A 19,053-nucleotide genomic window follows, 5' to 3' on the forward strand; every position below is an offset into this window, starting at 1 on the left:
TAGGCCGCTAACTCAAATATTCCAAATGACACTTAGAACAGGGGATGTGCCAAGTGACTGGAAGACGGCAAATGTCATACCAATCCACAAGAAAGGGGACAAAACTGAGCCAGGAAATCACAGACCAATCAGTCTCACCTGCATTACTTCTGTCTAAAAAATATTAGACAGAAAATAGAGAAACATCTTAATGAAAACCATATTCTTGGAGATAGTCAACATGGGTTTAGACGAGGCTGATCCTGTCTTACTAATTTATTATAATATTTTGAATATGCAACTGCAGCTGTAGATCATGTGAAAGCTTATGATATGATATACTTAGATTAAAATAAAAAGCTTTTGATAAGGTTCCACACCAAAGACTGATCCTCAAATTGGAAGCTGTAGGCATTCAGGGTAATGTAAGTAGATGGATTATGAACTGGTTGATGTCTAGGAAACAGAGGGTGTCGATTTGAGGAGTTGCTTCTAACTGGAGTGAGGTTGTTAGTGGAGTTCCACAGGGATCAGTACTAGGGCCTTTGCTTTTTCTAATCTATATTAATGATCTGGACTCTTGGATAGTTAGCAAACTTGTCAAATTGCAGATGATACTAAAACAGGTGGCTCAGCAAATACAATCTCGGCAGCACAGGTTATTCAAAGGGACTTGAATAATATTCAGTTGTGGGCCGACACCTGGCAGATGAAATTCAATGTGGACAAGTGCAAGGTATTACATGCAGGTAACAAAAATGTCCACTATAATTACACTATGGGAGTCAACGTCTACGTCTACTTTCTCCATCCAAACAATGTGTGGAAGCAATAAAAAAGGCAAACAGAATGTCAGGGTATATTGTCAAAAGTGTAGAATTTAAAACAAGGGCAGTAATGTTCAGACTGTACAATGCACTAGTCAGAGCTCATCTGGATACTGTGGACAGTTCTGGGCTCCACACTTCAAGAAAGATATCGCTGCTCTAGAGGCAGTTCAGAGGAGAGCAACCAGACTTATTCCAGGTCTGAAGGGAATGTCCTACTGAGAGACTGAGGAACTGAACCTTTTCACCCTGGAACAGAGGAGACTACGTGGGGACTTGATCCAAGTCTTCAAAATCATGAAAGGCATCGACCACATCAAACCAGAGGAGCTTTTCCAGATCAGCAGGGACACAAGGACCAGTGGAAATTGGGCTTCAAGGCATTCAAGACAGAAAACAGGAGACACTTCTTAACACAGAGAGTCGTCACAATCTGGAACAAACTCCCCAGTGATGTGGTTGAAGCTGAAAATTTGGGAACATTTAAAAATAGACTGGATAGGATCCTTGGATCACTTAGTTATTAATGGACACCAAACAAGCACGATGGGTTGAATGGCCTCCTATCGTTTGTAAACTTTCTTATGTTCTTATGTTCTTATGAGTTGAGTTTTGCAAACTTTGGGTGAGTAAAATAAAGAGTAAAGAATGTCTGTGAAATCGCCTGAGATGGGGAGGAGCAGCAGCGGGGAAACTGTTGCCATAGATGAGGATAATGGTGAATACCAGCTGGTGGAGCATGAGGTGCTCTGCTCCAAGAGAAACCTGTATCAAGTCCTGAAGTTCCTAGGCCGGGGCGTCTTTAGCCAGGTGGTGAAGTGCAGGAATCACCGTACCAACGAGATAGTGGCCATCAAGATCTTGAAGAGCAAACCCGCCTATGAGGAGCAGGGCCTGATCAAAGGCAGCATCCTGGCCAGGCTGAGCAGAGAGGCTCGTCAACAACCTCGTCCAGGCTTACGAGTGCTTCAGGTACAAGGGCCACTTGTGTCTGGTGTTCAAGATGCTGGATCAGAACCTGTACGACTTCCTCAGCTTCGGGCCACTGCCCCTCAAGCAAATCAGGCCCATCCTGCAGCAGGTCGCCACTGCCATGATGAAGCTGGAGAGTTTGGGGATGGTCCACACCGACCTCAAGCCTGGTGGACTCGGCCAGGTAGCCCCTCCGAGTCAAGCTGATCGACTTCGGCCTGGCCATCCATGTCTCGGAGGCAGTGCGCTCTGCCTGCATGCAGGCCAGATATTTCAGGGTTCCGCAGATCATCCTTGGCCTGTCGTACAATCAAGCCATCGATATGTGGTTGCTGTGCTGCATCATTGCGGAGCTGTTTCTGTGGTGGCCTCTGTACCCCGGGGCATCGGTGTACGATCAAATCCGGTACATTGTTGAGATGAAGGGTTTGCCTGTGGAGAATCTGCTAAGTGCCGGGACAAAGACAGGACAGTTCTTTAAGAGAGACTCAGCCGACTCTGTGGAGACTGATGACGCCAGAGGAGCATGAAGGAGAGATGGGCATCCAGTCAAAGGAGCAGCCAATGGATCTGGAAGGGAATTACTTGTTGGCAGAATTGACAGACCGGCTACAGTTCATCTACCTGCTGAAGAGGATGCTGAAGATGGACCCAGATGACAGGATTAACCCTATCCAAGTCCACATATGTCATGTCTTGTGCCCAGGACATGGAGGTCTGCTATAGTCGAGTCAATACCAACACAGCCCCCAGCACAACAGCCAGCTCAACGCTGCCCTCAACATGACGTCCAACACCCAGCTCAACGCTGCACCCAACCAGGCACAGCAACTCGTGGCTGCACAGGGGAACAAAGGGCACCGCAGGCAGTCAGATATCATCACCCCCACCATCGTACAGGCACCAGCAGCAGACACCCAACTCTACAACCCCCCTAGGCTGGGCACTATGGGCAGGGCTCGGCTCACCATGCAGGCCACGAGAAAGTGCATTTGAGATGCTGCTTCACTTTTTCAAACCAGGCCAGTTGGTATTGGTTAACTTTTTTCCTTAAATAAATAAATTGATCATTTAAAAAAAAAAAAGTACTTTGTAGCAGTTATACTTATGAGGAGAATAAAGAAGCATGTGACTTATTATTATTATAATAATTAATCCCGACAATCAATAGTCACAACTTTGTGCTATGAAACATCATCCGAAACATAGGCTACATACAATTTTTTCCATTTACCACTGTAACCAATGCTTCATGCACAAACACACACGCACACACACATACACACACGCACATGCGCACACACACACACAGACACACACACACACACACACACACATATTTCTCTATTAAGCACAACATATTATTCTGATGCTGACCAGTTGGATTCTCCTTGACTAATTTTAGCCCATTGAATGATAAAGGACAACAACATACAGCTCAACTATGTAGGCACAGTACCTAACTTTTTCCTCTTGGCTCATTCTTCATCTTCAATTCCTGTCACTGGGTCTCTGCCCAAACATCTGGCCATTCATCATCATCGTCAGACTCAGTAACTGGAGCCTTACGAACCTTAACTGTTTCAAACTTAGCTCACTAGTGTTAGATAGCGATCTGTGCTAACAAAGAAGATTGTTAGCTTAGAGCTCAGCCAACTACAAACGACCAGTTCAGTCTAACGTTAAAAATTCTTAGTCCAAAAGTTTTGTTCTGAAACTGGGGCACGTAGCTATGTTCATGTATGGGACGACGAGACTAACGTTATATAACCGAACAGCTTAAATGTTACGGGTACCTTCTTTGTCCCCTGCTTGGGCATTGCCATTGCAGTTGTCCTGTCCCCTTAGCAGAAAAACACCCCAAAGCATAATGTTTCCACCTCCATGTTTGACGGTGGGGATGGTGTTCTTGGGGTCATTCCTCCTCCTCCAGCGAGTTGAGTTGATGCCAAAGAGCTCGATTTTGGTCTCATCTGACCACAACACTTTCACCCAGTTCTCCTCTGAATCATTCAGATTTTCATTGGCAAACTTCAGACGGGCCTGTACATGTGATTTCTTGAGCAGGGGGACCTTGCGGGCGCTGCAGGATTTCAGTCCTTCATGGCGTAGTGTGTTACCAATTGTTTTCTTGGTGACTATGGTTCCAGCTGTCTTGAGATCATTAACAAAATCCTCCCGTGTAGTTCTGGGCTGATTCCTCACCGTTCTCATGATCATTGCAACTCCATGAGGTGAGATCTTGCATGGAGCCCCAGACCGAGGGAGACTGACAGTTATTTTGTGTTTCTTCCATTTGTGAATAATCGCACCAACTGTCACCTTCTCACCAAGCTGCTTGGCGATGGTCTTGTAGCCCATTCCAGCCTTGTGTAGGTCTACAATTTGTCCCTGACATCCTTGGACAGCTCTTTGGTCTTGGCCATGGTGGAGAGTTTGGAATCTGATTGATTGATTGCTTCTGTGGACAGGTGTCTTTTATACAGGTAACGAGCTGAGATTAGGAGCATTCCCTTTAAGAGAGTGCCCCTAATCTCAGCTCGTTACCTGTATAAAAGACACCTGGGAGCCAGAAATCTTGCTGATTGATAGGGGATCGAATACTTATTTCCCTCATTAACATGCAAATCAATTTATAACTTTTTTGAAATGCGTTTTTCTGGATTTTTTTTGTTGTTATTCTGTCTCTCACTGTTAAAATACACCTACCATTAAAATTATAGACTGATCATTTCTTTGTCAGTGGGCAAACGTACAAAATCAGCAGGGGATCAAATACTTTTTTCCCTCACTGTATCAGTACTAGGCATACCAAAAGTAACTAATTTATACTTTGTAACTTGGTGAAAAAGGTTAAGAATCTCAAAGGCAGATAGCCGTAAAATAAAAACCAAAAACGAGCAGCTCTAGCTATATTATACATTTTATTAATAATCAGTATTATTATTAGGTTACTTAGGAGACACTCTTATTCAAAATGACTTACATGGAGTAACAAACAATCACATTTTGTAAATACACAGTTTATTTATTATTCCAAGTTGAATTTTTAGCAATGAAAGAAACAGGTTAAATCACCTTGGGCCACTGATGTCTGTGTGGATTAATTATGAGAGGCATTTTCTCTACCAGGTCAAAGTGTATTTAGCCTGGCCCAATGTGGCATTCATTGGCAAAACAGCAGGGAAACATGCCACATATGCCAGCCTATTTATCAAAGTGGAATAATTAGGAATTAAAGTTAAGGGTCAATTCACCTTGGGCCACTTCTCTGTGGATTCCTAACAACGGGTAAGGTCTACCAGACCCAAGTGTATTTAGCCTGGCCCAGTGGCAAAACAGCAGGGAGGCCACAACTGCGGAGGCCACAATGTCCCCTCAATCACAACAGCGCTCTGCCCAGTGCTGAAATGGTTTTCAAACTAAATTAATGAATTTGCCTCTAGGTACTTGAGAGGAACAGGAATATATTTTACTTGTATGTACCCATGTACAATTTGAAAGTTGAAGACTTTCACCCTTAATTTGATAATCTTTATAAGTAGATATTAAGCAAATATTGCAAATCATTAACAGGAAAATACAGAAAGATTTAGTATTAGATCACCAGCTTACCTTCTCCATTTGGTCTTATATATTATTGTTTTAGAATATAAATTCAAGTGCTGGTGTTTCCAAAAGAAATTAGTTATGGTTATAATTTGTGTTTTATTGGTTACTACCAACAAATCATTCTAGAACATGACATCACAATATGAACATTCTATTGTTTCCATAGAAACCAGATCAACAACTCAGGAATGGGTTCTGGATTCACCAGCAAAGTACAACAAAAATAATTTCCTATGGAAAGAGAGAAACTGATTGCAGCATAAGCTTTCTTGTATTCGAACATACATACATATTTCTGGCAAAATGGATAAGGTAAGCTAGTGACAAAGTATTGTATTTGCCTATAATTAGAAATAGCTTGAGGCAAATTAATTAATTTTGTTTGAAAACCATTTCAGCACTGGGCAGAGCGCTGTCATGATGGTTACTGTGGCCTCAGCCTGCAGGGTTACTCCTCCATTACTCACTCGAAGAAAACCAAGCGTGGCAACAAGGTCTTCTAGGAATCAATCCCTCACAGAATCGTCCTGAAGAGGGACTGGCCTCATCAAAACCCACAGGCCCATCCTGGCACTGCAGCCCTGGAGGAGGCTGAGGCCTCTGCTTCCTGTGGCCCTTGTGACTCCATGGTCAATGCAGAGGTCCAGTGGGGCAGTGAAAGATGGGCAGTGTTGATCAGTGGTATCTGTGGTATCTCTTTCTCAGCGCTGTGTGTCGTGCTGGAGGAGGGCTGTACACAGACTGCTGCCCTCGTTCCCGACCTGAAGCTCCAAACGGAGACCCTGCAGCCCGGCCAGGGCCGCCCCCCCCAGCCCTACCAACATGAGGGAGGACAGCTTCCGGTGGGTGCAAGAGGTGGATATCAGCCTGGAGCCAGTGCACAAGAAAGCCAAGTGCTTGGTGTCACCCTGGCTTCAGCAGGACTACTGGGACCAATTACTTAATCTTATTATTTAATAACCTTATTCAATAAAAATATTAATTTAGCTTTTCAAATGTCTAATTAATATATATTTCTTCATTCAAAGCACTAGCACTAACACATTGCTGTATAAATACTTCTAACCCCCCACCCCATTACAAAACTAACTTTGTAACATGTAAGTGTAAATAAAGTACACAAACTACAGCTGATTATTACTAGTCTAAATGAGCTAACTTTAGCCTCAGTAGGAACTGGTATAAGTGAAACCAAACTAAGATGCAGTACAGGGGGAAATTGTTTTAGATGTATAGCATCAAACTACATCCCTACTAAAAAGAGTTAATGTACCTTTCACAACGGTCTTGTAGGGCAAATTTACGCAGTTGTTCACAGATCTGCAGAAACCTACCGATCCCATTGGTGAAGCTGCGCAGACCCGCGCAGGACCTGCGAAATCTGCGCTACACGAGGCGACCTGATACTGTACCGGCTGCGCACGCACAGTTAAAAGATTGACAGGAGGAGTGGCCAATCATCGTAGCCTGGATGGTTGGTTGGTTCCCGGAAGTTGTAATCTGGCTCAGGGTTTGATCATTTTATTTGTCGCGTTCCTACTTTTTATAATTCTTTCCGAAAAATTAATACATCCTAAAACACACACTTTAATATGAGCTCAATGGCGTTCTATAGGCAGCGGTGGACATTAAGAAATGCTCTACTATCACCTCACATTTGTCTTTATTGAAAGCTAACGTGTAACAGTTTTTAGTTGCAGTGTCCTGCTGTGTAACCGCGGCTTCATGCATACGCTTGTGCACATTTTATAAATATTATGATCTTTCATTTATAATATTAAAATCCAAAAGTCGTCTAGTTTGCATTTTCTTGGTACTTTACAGCGAAAGCCCGTACCTGGTCCCATGGTGTAATGGTTAGCACTCTGGACTTTGAATCCAGCGATCCGAGTTCAAATCTCGGTGGGACCTCATCCTTTTGAAGAGCCAGATGAGTTATTTTGTATTATAACAAAAAACAACTCAAAAAGCAAATAACGTATGAAAAACGATTGAAACAGGAGTGCATTTAAATAATATACAATAATATAATATACAATGTAAAATACGAATCTTTATTTTTTCAATTATTATATATTTCATTGTATAACACCCTTGGTTCATGGCGTCAGTCAAATAATAATAATAATAATGTAGATAGTATTTTTATAGAAAGTCAATTTTGAAAAGAAATAATGTTTTTCTTTAATCATTTTACATTTTTTAATATTTGTCAATATTTTCTAACTTACTTTTTACATCAAACGATGCCTTAACGATATAATTGTAGGAATATGCAACGTGAATGAACAACGAATATAAAAGTAAAAGTATGTTCCTATCTACTGTGGTTTCTAATTGTAATTCTCACCGTGACAGACAGGGGGCGGTGGACTCAAGAGAAGAACTGCATTCCGCAGAGCTGGCCGGCTTGCCCTGTTGTGCTGGAGCTGCTAGTGATGAAGGACTCCTGTATCACATTTGTACATCTTTTCTCTTGCCCCTGTATGAATAATTGGTAATTTACCACAGGAGTGGCGCCAAGCAAAGAGTAATTCATTGTTATTATTATTTGTTTTAAATAAGCATTGTTCCCAATAAAGGGCCCTTCCCAGTTTGCATTTCTCATGCTGTTCAATACCTCCATTCAATATAACCAGTGTTTCTGCAACTCCCTGCCTCAACTACAACTTCAGTAACATGGTGATCACAGCAGCTGAACAAACTGTTCTTTCTTCTGCATGCAAACCCTCTGAGACCCACAATGACGAACTGGACCTTAAAACACAGCGCAGGAAGAGACTGTTTTAAGCAGCCATGTGCAGTTACTGATGTCTATTAAGTGTCATATATGGATACTGTGAAAATACACCCTGCTGGCCTGACTCTGAACATCACCCCCTTCACCCCCATCACACACACACACACACACCCACCACCTCCAGATCCACCCCCAGAGAGAGGGAACAATGTCAGTGTGCCAGAGCCAGACTGGGACAGGAAACTGGGGATATGCAGTCACTGGCGTGTGGTAAAGGTTGCAACTCCCTTGTGTGCTGGGGAGTCAGAGCTGGCAAGATTACAGATATTACAGAAGTAGTTCCCGCAGCACATAAAAGTGCAGAAATAAGTACTTAGGTAACAATGGGATGCAAATTACTGGAAAATACAGCGGCTCTCAAAAGTACTCACCCCCGTGGACTTTTCCACATTTCATTGTGTTACAACATGAAATCAGAATGGATTTAATCAGGAGTTTTGACCACTGATCAACACAGAAAATGTCTATAATGTTAAAGTGTTCTAAATTAATTACAGATACAAAACAGAAAATAATAATAATAATAATAATAATAATAATAATAATAATAATAATAATAATAATAATATTCTCAATTGGACTGAGGTCCGGGCTTTGACTGGCCACTCCAGGACACTGACATTTTTGTTTTTAAGCCACTCCAGTGTGGCTTTGGCTGTATGTTTGGGGTCATTGTCCTGCTGGAACATGGGTGGAAGACTGTAACTCCTTTAGAGTTGCCATAGGCCTCTTGGTGTCCTCCCTGCCTAGTGCCCCTCTCACCCAGATACTCAGTTTTTGAGGACGGCCCAATCTAGGCAGATTCACAGTTATGCCATATTCTCTCCATTTCTTAAAGTACTTTACTGTGCTCCGGGAGATATTCAATGCCATAGAAATGTTCTTATATACTACCCCTGAATGGTGCTTTTGAACCTTAGTCCGGATTTTCATTGAATGTTCCTTCATCTTCATGATGTAGTTTTTGTTAGAAATTGTAACCAACTGTGGGACCTCCCAGAGACAGGTGTATTTAACCTGAAATCATGTGACACACTTTAATTGCAGAGCTGGACTCCATTAAACTAATTACAAGACAATTGGTTTCACCACAGCTCAATCAGGTTTGTCAGAGCAAAGGGGGTGATTACTTATGCATTCCATTATTCTCTGTTTTGTATGTGTAATTCATTTAGAACAATTTGTAGATTATATTTTTCACTTTGACGTTATGGACAATTTCTGTGTTGATCAGTTGCAAAAACTCTTGATTAAATTAAATGCATTCTGATTCCATGTTGTAACACAATGAAATGTGGAAAAGTCCAAGGGGGGTGAATACTTTTGAGAGCCACTGTAGACATGTGTTAACATCACAGTGCTTCCTCCCCTCTCTATGTAAACAGAGAGGGAGGAAGAGGTGAAGGAGGAGAAGAATGCCAGCCTCTGTTGCTGGGTCCTCTACTAGAGGTGTGAACATGGCCAGGGGAGAGAGAGTGTCATCAATGGCTTCCAGATGTGCCCTGACTGTCGAGTGTCTCCCAGAACAGTCTACACATCTGCATGCTATTGGGAGGAATTCCCAGCCCCAGGGGGTGGCCAGGGTGACCTGTGTGTTCAGCCAGTGATGGGAAAGTCCACAGCTCAGCCTTTTCTGTGAGGGTCCTGTCTTTCCGTATCAATCTGTTGCATGGGTTCTGACCAAGATTTGATTTTTGTTTACTCTGTCAACAGCTTCAGGAGGTTTGTATGTGGGCAAAGCGGCTGCAGTAGAAACTGTCAATCTTCCCCAGTAGGTCTCCATTGGTTCTCCTGACATGCTGCCTGGCTTGGGGGAGGGGGAGTTGGATGAGAGAATCGTGACCAGATGAGACCAGCCAAGACCCACTTGTCTTGGGCACCAGAGACCACATGGACATTGCTTTATTAACACAGGGATGAGAGATTTCATGAGCCTGATTAAATCTCTGTGCACCAAGCAGGGAAACTCAGCCACTGCCTCAAATACCCGTCAGCGTTGTGTGCGAGGATCCCGTTAGTCAAATTAAAAACAGTGTCTATCTGAATGGAGCATAATGGGATGGTGAAAAGAGCTGTGGGTAGGAGAATGATGTTCCTTGCTTAGGCCATTCAAGCGTGCATAATCTTCATAGAGCGCACGCAGGCTTTTCTGAGGGCAGCTGAAGCGAAATGTGTGGTGTTTAGCCGATAAGATTTTGAAAAGTTTTCTTTTTTTCCTGTAATCTGGGTCAAAATGTGTTCCCTTTTAGCACAGACACACACCTGCAATGCCAGGGCTGTTACAAAATACATGGTGGCATTCCCCCACCCTCACAGTAAAAGGACAGTTAAGAGGCTGTGCTTGAGAATACCAAGAAGAGACTTTGGTGACATAGTGTGTCTGAGGATCTGACATTTTGTGGGATATAGAAATAGTTTGTATGTATGAATGAATGTCCCCACTACATTCCCCAACTCCATTATTCAAGAGGAATGTGCCAGCCTAGGTATCACCAGCTCAGCTTCAACTGCTGATAATGATCTAGTTTAAGAACTCCATCTATTCCCAATCAAAAAAATGTTGGCACAAACTGAGAGAATGTGTTGCTTTTAAACCCAATCCCTCTCTTGTGCACAACTAAATAAACACCCCCAGCAAAGGAAACGAAAGTCATAAAAAAATATACACAATCAAACAAACAAATAAAAACAATTAAAAATAAACAGAACTTGATCGTTTTACTTTTAAGGTATGTCTTTTTTTAATTATACAAGTAATTGGTAGTTGTCACTATAGTACAACAGATTTCCATCATAATATTGATAATAATAATGTCCTGAAAAATATATAAATTAATACTTTGGTGCCCACTGTTCTGCTGGCAATTGAAGTGGAATGTCTGAGACGGGAATTCTCTTTTCCTGCCGCTCTCTGCCTGGCTGTGGCAAAGCTGACCAATCATAACAACGAGAGCACTGCCCCAGAAAGTAATGCCCCAGATAACTCCTTCACATTGATGACCAAGCATCGATTGTGTCTGCTTTTTTTTTGGTTTTAAACCCAGTTTCTGCCTGAAAGGGGTGTTTCCCGCATGTCCAGTTTCTGCCCTGCAAAACTAGAAACACAGAAACAGGCTTGTGGGTGTCCTGGGTAATCCCAGTGCCCCCCATAATGCCACTGATTCTTCCATTGTGCTACCAGGCTTGGTAGGGTAATTGTATTTGCCGGTTCTATTTCTGCACTAGAAAAGGTTCTAGGCCCCAGAGATGACCCAACTTAACTAACCTTTAAAGGAAGGTCCGCTTTTTCACAGCACAGGCATATGTGAGTTATGTGGCAACGTGTTCAACAAATGATGGAACACGTTACGCAAGGCACGCACACGCTCCGACAAACCCAGCACGCCAACGTTTTTGCTGCAATTGGGAAAGACGTCTGTGACAGGCCTATGGAGAAGCAGGCTTTCTCTGTGCTCTTCAGGAATGTAACTCATTTATAACATTACATCTGTGCAGGGGCATAGGTTTTTTTTAGAATTGGGGGAGACACTGTCAATATTGGGGGGATGCGTCCCCTCCATCCCCCCCTAAACCTACATCTATGCGTCTGTGGAGAAAAACGCCATGGGTATAAGCAGAATCACAGAACACATCCTCCACGTTAACTGGGACCTTCCTGTACTCTCCCAAAAAATATAAAACACACACCTTAAGGGAGGGTGAGATAAACCAACATTTTGGCATTTACAGCCATCAAAATACAAAAAACTTCTGAAAAGTCTGAATACAACAATGCTAGAAAATTTCAGAACGGTGCATTCTATGGGGGAGTCAATTACTTGCCATACCCTGATCAGTCACTGCTCTACTTCACCTACAGGGGGAGCCGTTCCTCTGGTTAGGCACTCTGAGAGGGACACTGCAGCTCTGATACAGGCTGAGGGATCTGTGCCAAACGGGAAATAGGACACGGATTTACAAAGCTGTCGCCACCAGGTTTGTTGACTAGACCTGCGATAAATAACAATGATAATAATACAAAATATTGCTGCGAAGGGAGAGACGCTATACTCATTAGTCACTCTGCTTAACATCAAGAACTCTTCTTTTCAGTGCAAAAAGACAAACATTCACAAGAAGGCTCGATTGCATTGGTGTCACACAAAAAAATGGAAGTGCAGATTTACAAATACACAGCTATCAAAACAGAAAGAACTACAGTGAGACACAGCTATAATTTCTTTACAAAAAACACTGCTTTTAAGTTCCTGATGCATTTAGTCACTTTGAATCTTTATAAAGGCTTCTTCCACACCGAAATGCAGATACTAGTCACTGGCTGTTTTGTCCCTGTATGGGTCACTCTTCAATCCAGCTGGTGTACACTGGGAAAGAGGAAGGTAGTGTTCACAAGTGTGGTCCGCTGAGCTTCACTGAAGATTTACAGCCTCATAGTGTCTCTGTTATCAGAGTTTGATGTACTCACAAGCTTAGAAAAAGCACAAGTTGTCTGAAAGGGAAAAACCTTTCAAATAGGATGGATGATATACAATATACACTCACCTAAAGGATTATTAGGAACACCATACTAATACTGTGTTTGACCCCCTTTCGCCTTCAGAACTGCCTTAATTCTACGTGGCATTGATTCAACAAGGTGCTGAAAGCATTCTTTAGAAATGTTGGCCCATATTGATAGGATAGCATCTTGCAGTTGATGGAGATTTGTGGGATGCACATCCAGGGCACGAAGCTCCCGTTCCACCACATCCCAAAGATGCTCTATTGGGTTGAGATCTGGTGACTGTGGGGGCCAGTTTAGTACAGGGAACTCATTGTCATGTTCAAGAAACCAATTTGAAATGATTCGACCTTTGTGACATGGTGCATTATACTGCTGGAAGTAGCCATCAGAGGATGGGTACATGGTGGTCATAAAGGGATGGACATGGTCAGAAACAATGCTCAGGTAGGCCGTGGCATTTAAACGATGCCCAATTGGCACTAAGAGGCCTAAAGTGTGCCAAGAAAACATCCCCCACACCATTACACCACCACCACCACCAGCCTGCACAGTGGTAACAAGGCATGATGGATCCATGTTCTCATTCTGTTTACGCAAAATTCTGACTCTACCATCTGAATGTCTCAACAGAAATCGAGACTCATCAGACCAGGCAACATTTTTCCAATCTTCAACGGTCCAATTTTGGTGAGCTTGTGCAAATTGTAGCCTCTTTTTCCTATTTGTAGTGGAGATGAGTGGTACCCGGTGGGGTCTTCTGCTGTTGTAGCCCATCCGCCTCAAGGTTGTACGTGTTGTGGCTTCACAAATGCTTTGCTGCATACCTCGGTTGTAACGAGTGGTTATTTCAGTCAAAGTTGCTCTTCTATCAGCTTGAATCAGTCGGCCCATTCTCCTCTGACCTCTAGCATCAACAAGGCATTTTCGCCCACAGGACTGCCGCATACTGGATGTTTTTCCCTTTTCACACCATTCTTTGTAAACCCTAGAAATGGTTGTGCGTGAAAATCCCAGTAACTGAGCAGATTGTGAAATACTCAGACCGGCCCGTCTGGCACCAACAACCATGCCACGCTCAAAATTGCTTAAATCACCTTTCTTTCCCATTCAGACATTCAGTTTGGAGTTCAGGAGATTGTCTTGACCAGGACCACACCCCTAAATGCATTGAAGCAACTGCCATGTGATTGGTTGGTTAGATAATTGCATTAATGAGAAATTGAACAGGTGTTCCTAATAATCCTTTAGGTGAGTGTATATTCATATTTAAGCACATATTTGTTTGGCACATAAAATGACAACTGTGTAACAGCAAAGGTATCCAGGAAAAAGTCTGTGAGTTTAAGATCTCCAGTCTGTTGTAGTGGTAAGCACAGTGTGACCCGCACACAGACACAGACACGGACAGACAGATTGACAGACAGGCAGGTGTGTTTCTCGTCTGTTGCTTTGCAGCTGGAAGGCTTATAGTGCTGAAGAGTTGAGAGGCAAATCAGTGGGAGAGTGCGTGCGTGGTTGTGTGTGCGTGTGTGCAAACGTGCATGCGAAATCCGTGTGTACGTGTCCGTGTCAGTCTGTGTGCAGATAATATGCATGCTGTCATTGATCTCTTTTTCTTTATTTTAATTGTTTTTGGAGTGTGCGTGTCCCCAGTCCCCATGTGTTTTTTCAGATGACGGTGGTCTCTGGCTTCTTCAGCAAAGGCCTCTGCACTACAGAGCAGTGCTTGCCGTTGCTCTGGCCATTGGTAGTGTTGTGGGTCCCGTTCTTCGGCTGTGTTTTTTCCAGGGGGTCTGTGGTGACCTGGCTGTGGGAGACCCTGGTCATCTCGGTGATGGAGGAGTCGGTGTGGTAGTTGGAGTGCGAGTCGCCCCCTTTCAGTCGGCCAGTACTCTGCACCCTGTACTGCATCCAGTGCCTCCTTAGCGTGGCTTGCACCTGGGGGGAAGAGGGTACAGCAGCATTAAGGAAGAGTTTTGCCAGTTGCACTTTCCTCCTTGAATCAGCGCAACCGAGGTGGAGGGGGAACGAATTCATGTCACACAGTGCTCTGGAGGTCACACCGAAGAAGCACCGTACACTGACCCAGGTGTCATGCTAAAATACCTCCTCCACCTCATCTCCTGTACCGCCCAAACGACTGTGTAGCTACTGCCTGGGGACACACCTAGAGTTTGGGGCTCTACAACACCAGTGGGCCACAGGAATGCCTTCTGTGTAGAAAAACTGCAATCACAAACCGGCCCACTAATCCCACTATTCCCTGCGGAGCAATGCATTCTTATCAAGGCTGCTCCTCCTACAGTATAAAGCCCTGTACAGCCCTCGTCTGTGTGCATTAGATGGGCACGTGAGAGAGGGCAGCTGGAGTTGCAGATCAGCTGGCAGAGAACGTATCACAAGACCGGCAGGCTGCAAGAGCCACTGGGCTGCATTGAACAGATTTGTCCACAGCCATGAAGCAGACACAGCTGGGGTGTCACCAGAGACGGGTAAGCTTCCTGCCCGTCACACAGTTGAATGACCAATTCCGACTGGATCTCTCTGCGCCCTGTTCTGGCAGCCGTTCCACTAGAGAAGGTCAGACCGAGACAATCGACTGTCACACACATGTAAAAACGATTATGCCTGTCTCCGTTCATTATCTCATCCCCAGCTGGAGACGGCCAGCGTTCAGACATTGATAACCAGGCGCCTTAATGACTTTGAATGATACATGCATATTATTACGATTACGACACATCGTAAAATCCCTTGCCAAATTATAAATATTTTAATATAGAATTATAATTATCCTTATTTTCCAACCAATCAACAACTGGGCTCTGAGTTTCAGTGGATGTATAGGGTAGTCATAAGATAATTCCATAGGTTTCATGCAAATAAAAAGCAATGATTTCAGGTATAAAAATGTACTCATACATACTACAAAGCCAATTTAACTGCATACCAATCAGCTCATGTAATAGTTTGGTGCCTTACCTGGATCCTAAGTCAGGACTTAATTCCATTAAAGAGTAAAATGAAAAGAAGGGAATGAAAATACACTAACATGCTGGAACTTGTTTGATTGAATAAGCAAAATCTATTTTCAGATGAGAAGGAGGAGCAGAAGGCAATAGCTTTAACACTGACACAAATGGCAAGGTATGTCATTAATCATATCAGCTTAAATGGTGAAGACAGGACTGATTAGCTGATTTTTTTTTCCAGAATCGTTTTCAACCGCATAGTGGGTATTGTTTATACACTCATATTTATAGATTTTCAGCCTTAAACTGAACATCTCTCTCTGTACCGTGCTTATCTCTCCCAGTATAAATAATCAGAAATATATTTTAGGCACAGTGCTGGTAAGAGTGCTGTATCTGTGGGCAGAACTGTGGGAACAGGCATTCCAGTTGGTGGGTATAAATATGAAAAACACTATGGTTGATTTAAAATAAGCAACAAAAAACAGTATTAACCACCATCAAACAACAGCAACAACAACAAACTTTAAGTTTAATTCATAAACAGCCAAATTAAAATACACTAGGGGCTGGATTAAATGTACAACCTGCTTGATAGTGGTTATATTTGTTAGAAAAACAAAGATAAATCTGACCAATAATAAATAAAAAATAGCCTGCCACTGAGTACAGAATTGTAGTGTGGTATAGTCACAGGTGTATTAAGTAGTATTTAGTGATCCTTACCTCTCCATTGCAGAAACAGAATATGGTTGCAACCAGAAGACCCTAGGAAGTCGAGATGAAACAATCAGGTTTGTGTGAATCGGCGTGAATCACATCAGAAACTGTATAGTAATTTCTAAATATACTTTTAAAGTATATTTAGAAATATACTGAATATATATATATATATATATATATATATATATATATATATATATATATACACCGATCAGCCATAACATTATGACCACCTGCCTAATATTGTGTAGGTCCCCCTTTTGCCACCAAAACAGCCCTGACCCATCAAGGCATGGACTCCACTAGACCTCTGAAGGTGTCCTGTGGTATCTGGCACCAAGACGTTAGCAGCAGATCCTTTAAGTCCTGTAAGGTGGGGCCTCCATGGATCGGACTTGTTTGGCCAGCACATCCCACAGATGCTGAATTAGATTGAGATCTGGGGAATTAGGAGGCCAAGTCAACACCTTGAACTCGTGATTCATCAGACCAGGCCACCTTCTTCCATTGCTCTGTGGTCCAGTTCTGATGCTCACGTGCCCATTGTAGGCACTTTCGGCAGTGGACAGGGGTCAGCATGGGCACCCTGACTGGTCTGCGGCTACGCAGCCCCATACGCAACAAACTGCGATGCCCTGTGTGTTCTGACACTTTTCTATCAGAATCAGCATTAACTTTTTCAGCAATTTGAGCTACAGTAGCTCGTCTGTTGGATCGGACCACACGGGCTAGCCATGACCCTGTCGCCGGTTCACCGCTTTTCCTTCCTTGGACCACTTTTGATAGGTACTGACCACTGCAGACCGGGAACACCCCACAAGAGCTGCAGTTTTGGAGATGCTCTGACCCAGTCGTCTAGCCATCACAATTTGGCCCTTGTCAACGTCGCTCAGATCCTTACTCTTGCCCATTTTTCCTGCTTCTAACACATCAACTTTGAGGACAAAATGTTCACTTGCTGCCTAATATATCCCACCCACTGACAGGTGCCATGATAATGAGATTATCAGTGTTATTCACTTCACCTGTCAGTGGTCATAATGTTAAGGCTGATCGGTGTATACTATATATATTGGAAGCTGAGGTTTATTAGAGACCTAATCTAGGTAACCTAATCGCACCCTGGAATAAAAGGTAGCCCATACTTAATTTTAGAACATTTGGTTTTAATTCTCAAAATAATGCTCAGAAAAACAAACCAAATGTTATTGTAAGACCATTTCTATCTGCATCTGTATGCCATATTCAAATGTGGTTAAAACAATGTTTCAAGCTACACCCACACAATCCTACAACTGATTCAGTTAAGCCAGTAGAAAAGTAGCCTTGACCCTCTTGAAAGCCTGTTTACTGGGGACTCCAACCCTAACCCTAACCCTAGCCTGGACCAACTGCGACACTTAACTCCACTTAAATGCAATTTAACTAATTTAAAATACAAACCTAAATGTCCATTCCTACCTTCATCCATATGCTGAATTCAAACTTAGCCATGTCTAATTTTCAGATTTTGGATATTCCATATTTTTTTCTGTAGTAAATTTGGTCTAAACATCCAAATCTTCTGCTAATACAGAGATGGCAATTAATTAGATTACTCAAATATATAAATAATAATCAGGTAATGGTTTTGAAGCCATAAAAGAGAGTCATCAAGCAAACCTGTGGGGGTTTGTGTACCTGGTAGTGGGTGAAGATATGCATGATGTAGTCATACACATTGCGTGCCATCCGGCCCTGGGGGCTCCAGGGCACCAGCACGAACTGGATGCCCAGCAGAGGAACCAGGATGAGAGTGGCACGCACGGCCTTCATGTAGGTGTTGGACTCTGCGCTGTGAGTCACCTTCAGCTTGGTGATCAAGACACGGACGATGTTCAACAGGAAGAACAAGTTCACCTGGAGAGGAGAGAGAGAGAGAGAGAGAGGGAGAGGGGGAGAAAAAGAGGGAGGCAGGGAGTCAGGGAGAGCGGGGGGATGAGAGAGAGGTGGGAGGAGGGTGCAAATGAGTTTTTCTGCTTGAGATGGAGCGCCTCAAAACGGATAGACTGTAATGGAGTGGAGTAACTCTGGTACCCTTAATGCAAGATTACCTTGGTAAATTTACCACAGGATTGCCACATTTTCTACAAGGTTTTTACCATGGTTTTACCATAGTTTAAAAGAAATATATTATTATTTTGTGGCAACAACACCAGTAATAGTGGTGAAATGACTCACCAGCAGAGCAGCGTGAATGGGACCATGGATAATGTACAGGAGGTGGGTGTCTGAACTGATCCAACACCTGCAGGCAAAGCAGAGAGACACTCAGCACAGAGGCTTTCACACATCGATTTTATTCAATTATCTTTGTTTCACAGTATAAACATATTGCATTATGCTGCAGTCTTCATTTTTGTACACCACTCTACACAATGTAACATTGCTCAGTTTCCTGTAAGCTGGTAATGTTATTAAAATGTTGAAAGGGACTGCCTTGGAGACTGCATCAGACACAAATACATGATTAAATACAATTAATGGTATCACTTTACAACAGGTCTCCCTAGTTACATTGTATTAACATAGAGGTACTCTATCTTAGTTACTCATAAGAACAGTGTAATTACACATTTTTAACATGTACTCCATGAGTAAAAAATATGAATGGTATTTGCAAGT

General features: G+C 43.0%; 1 protein-coding gene and 1 non-coding gene across 4 annotated transcripts in view; one reads left to right on the forward strand and one right to left on the reverse strand.

Moving 5' to 3' along the window:
• The first annotated feature begins 7,229 nt into the window (after window positions 1-7,229).
• trnaq-uug (transfer RNA glutamine (anticodon UUG)) lies at window positions 7,230-7,301 on the forward strand. The gene has a single exon. It is a non-coding gene; the product is annotated as a tRNA-Gln (tRNA).
• A 6,517-nt stretch (window positions 7,302-13,818) lies between these two features.
• LOC136752757 (calcitonin gene-related peptide type 1 receptor) overlaps window positions 13,819-19,053 on the reverse strand; it is a 42,882-nt gene continuing 37,647 nt past the window's right edge. For all 3 annotated transcript variants that reach the window (XM_066708336.1, XM_066708335.1, XM_066708337.1), the window contains exons 10-13: window positions 18,610-18,676; window positions 18,070-18,288; window positions 16,393-16,434; window positions 13,819-14,632 (exon numbers count right to left, since the gene is read on the reverse strand). In XM_066708336.1, the coding sequence (XP_066564433.1) occupies window positions 14,363-14,632; window positions 16,393-16,434; window positions 18,070-18,288; window positions 18,610-18,676 (598 nt within the window). In that variant the 3' untranslated portion in view covers window positions 13,819-14,362. The remainder of the gene's footprint in view (window positions 14,633-16,392; window positions 16,435-18,069; window positions 18,289-18,609; window positions 18,677-19,053) is intronic.

The sequence above is a fragment of the Amia ocellicauda genome, chromosome 7 (genome assembly GCF_036373705.1).
Source record: "Amia ocellicauda isolate fAmiCal2 chromosome 7, fAmiCal2.hap1, whole genome shotgun sequence".
In the NCBI taxonomy this organism is placed as follows: domain Eukaryota; kingdom Metazoa; phylum Chordata; class Actinopteri; order Amiiformes; family Amiidae; genus Amia; species Amia ocellicauda.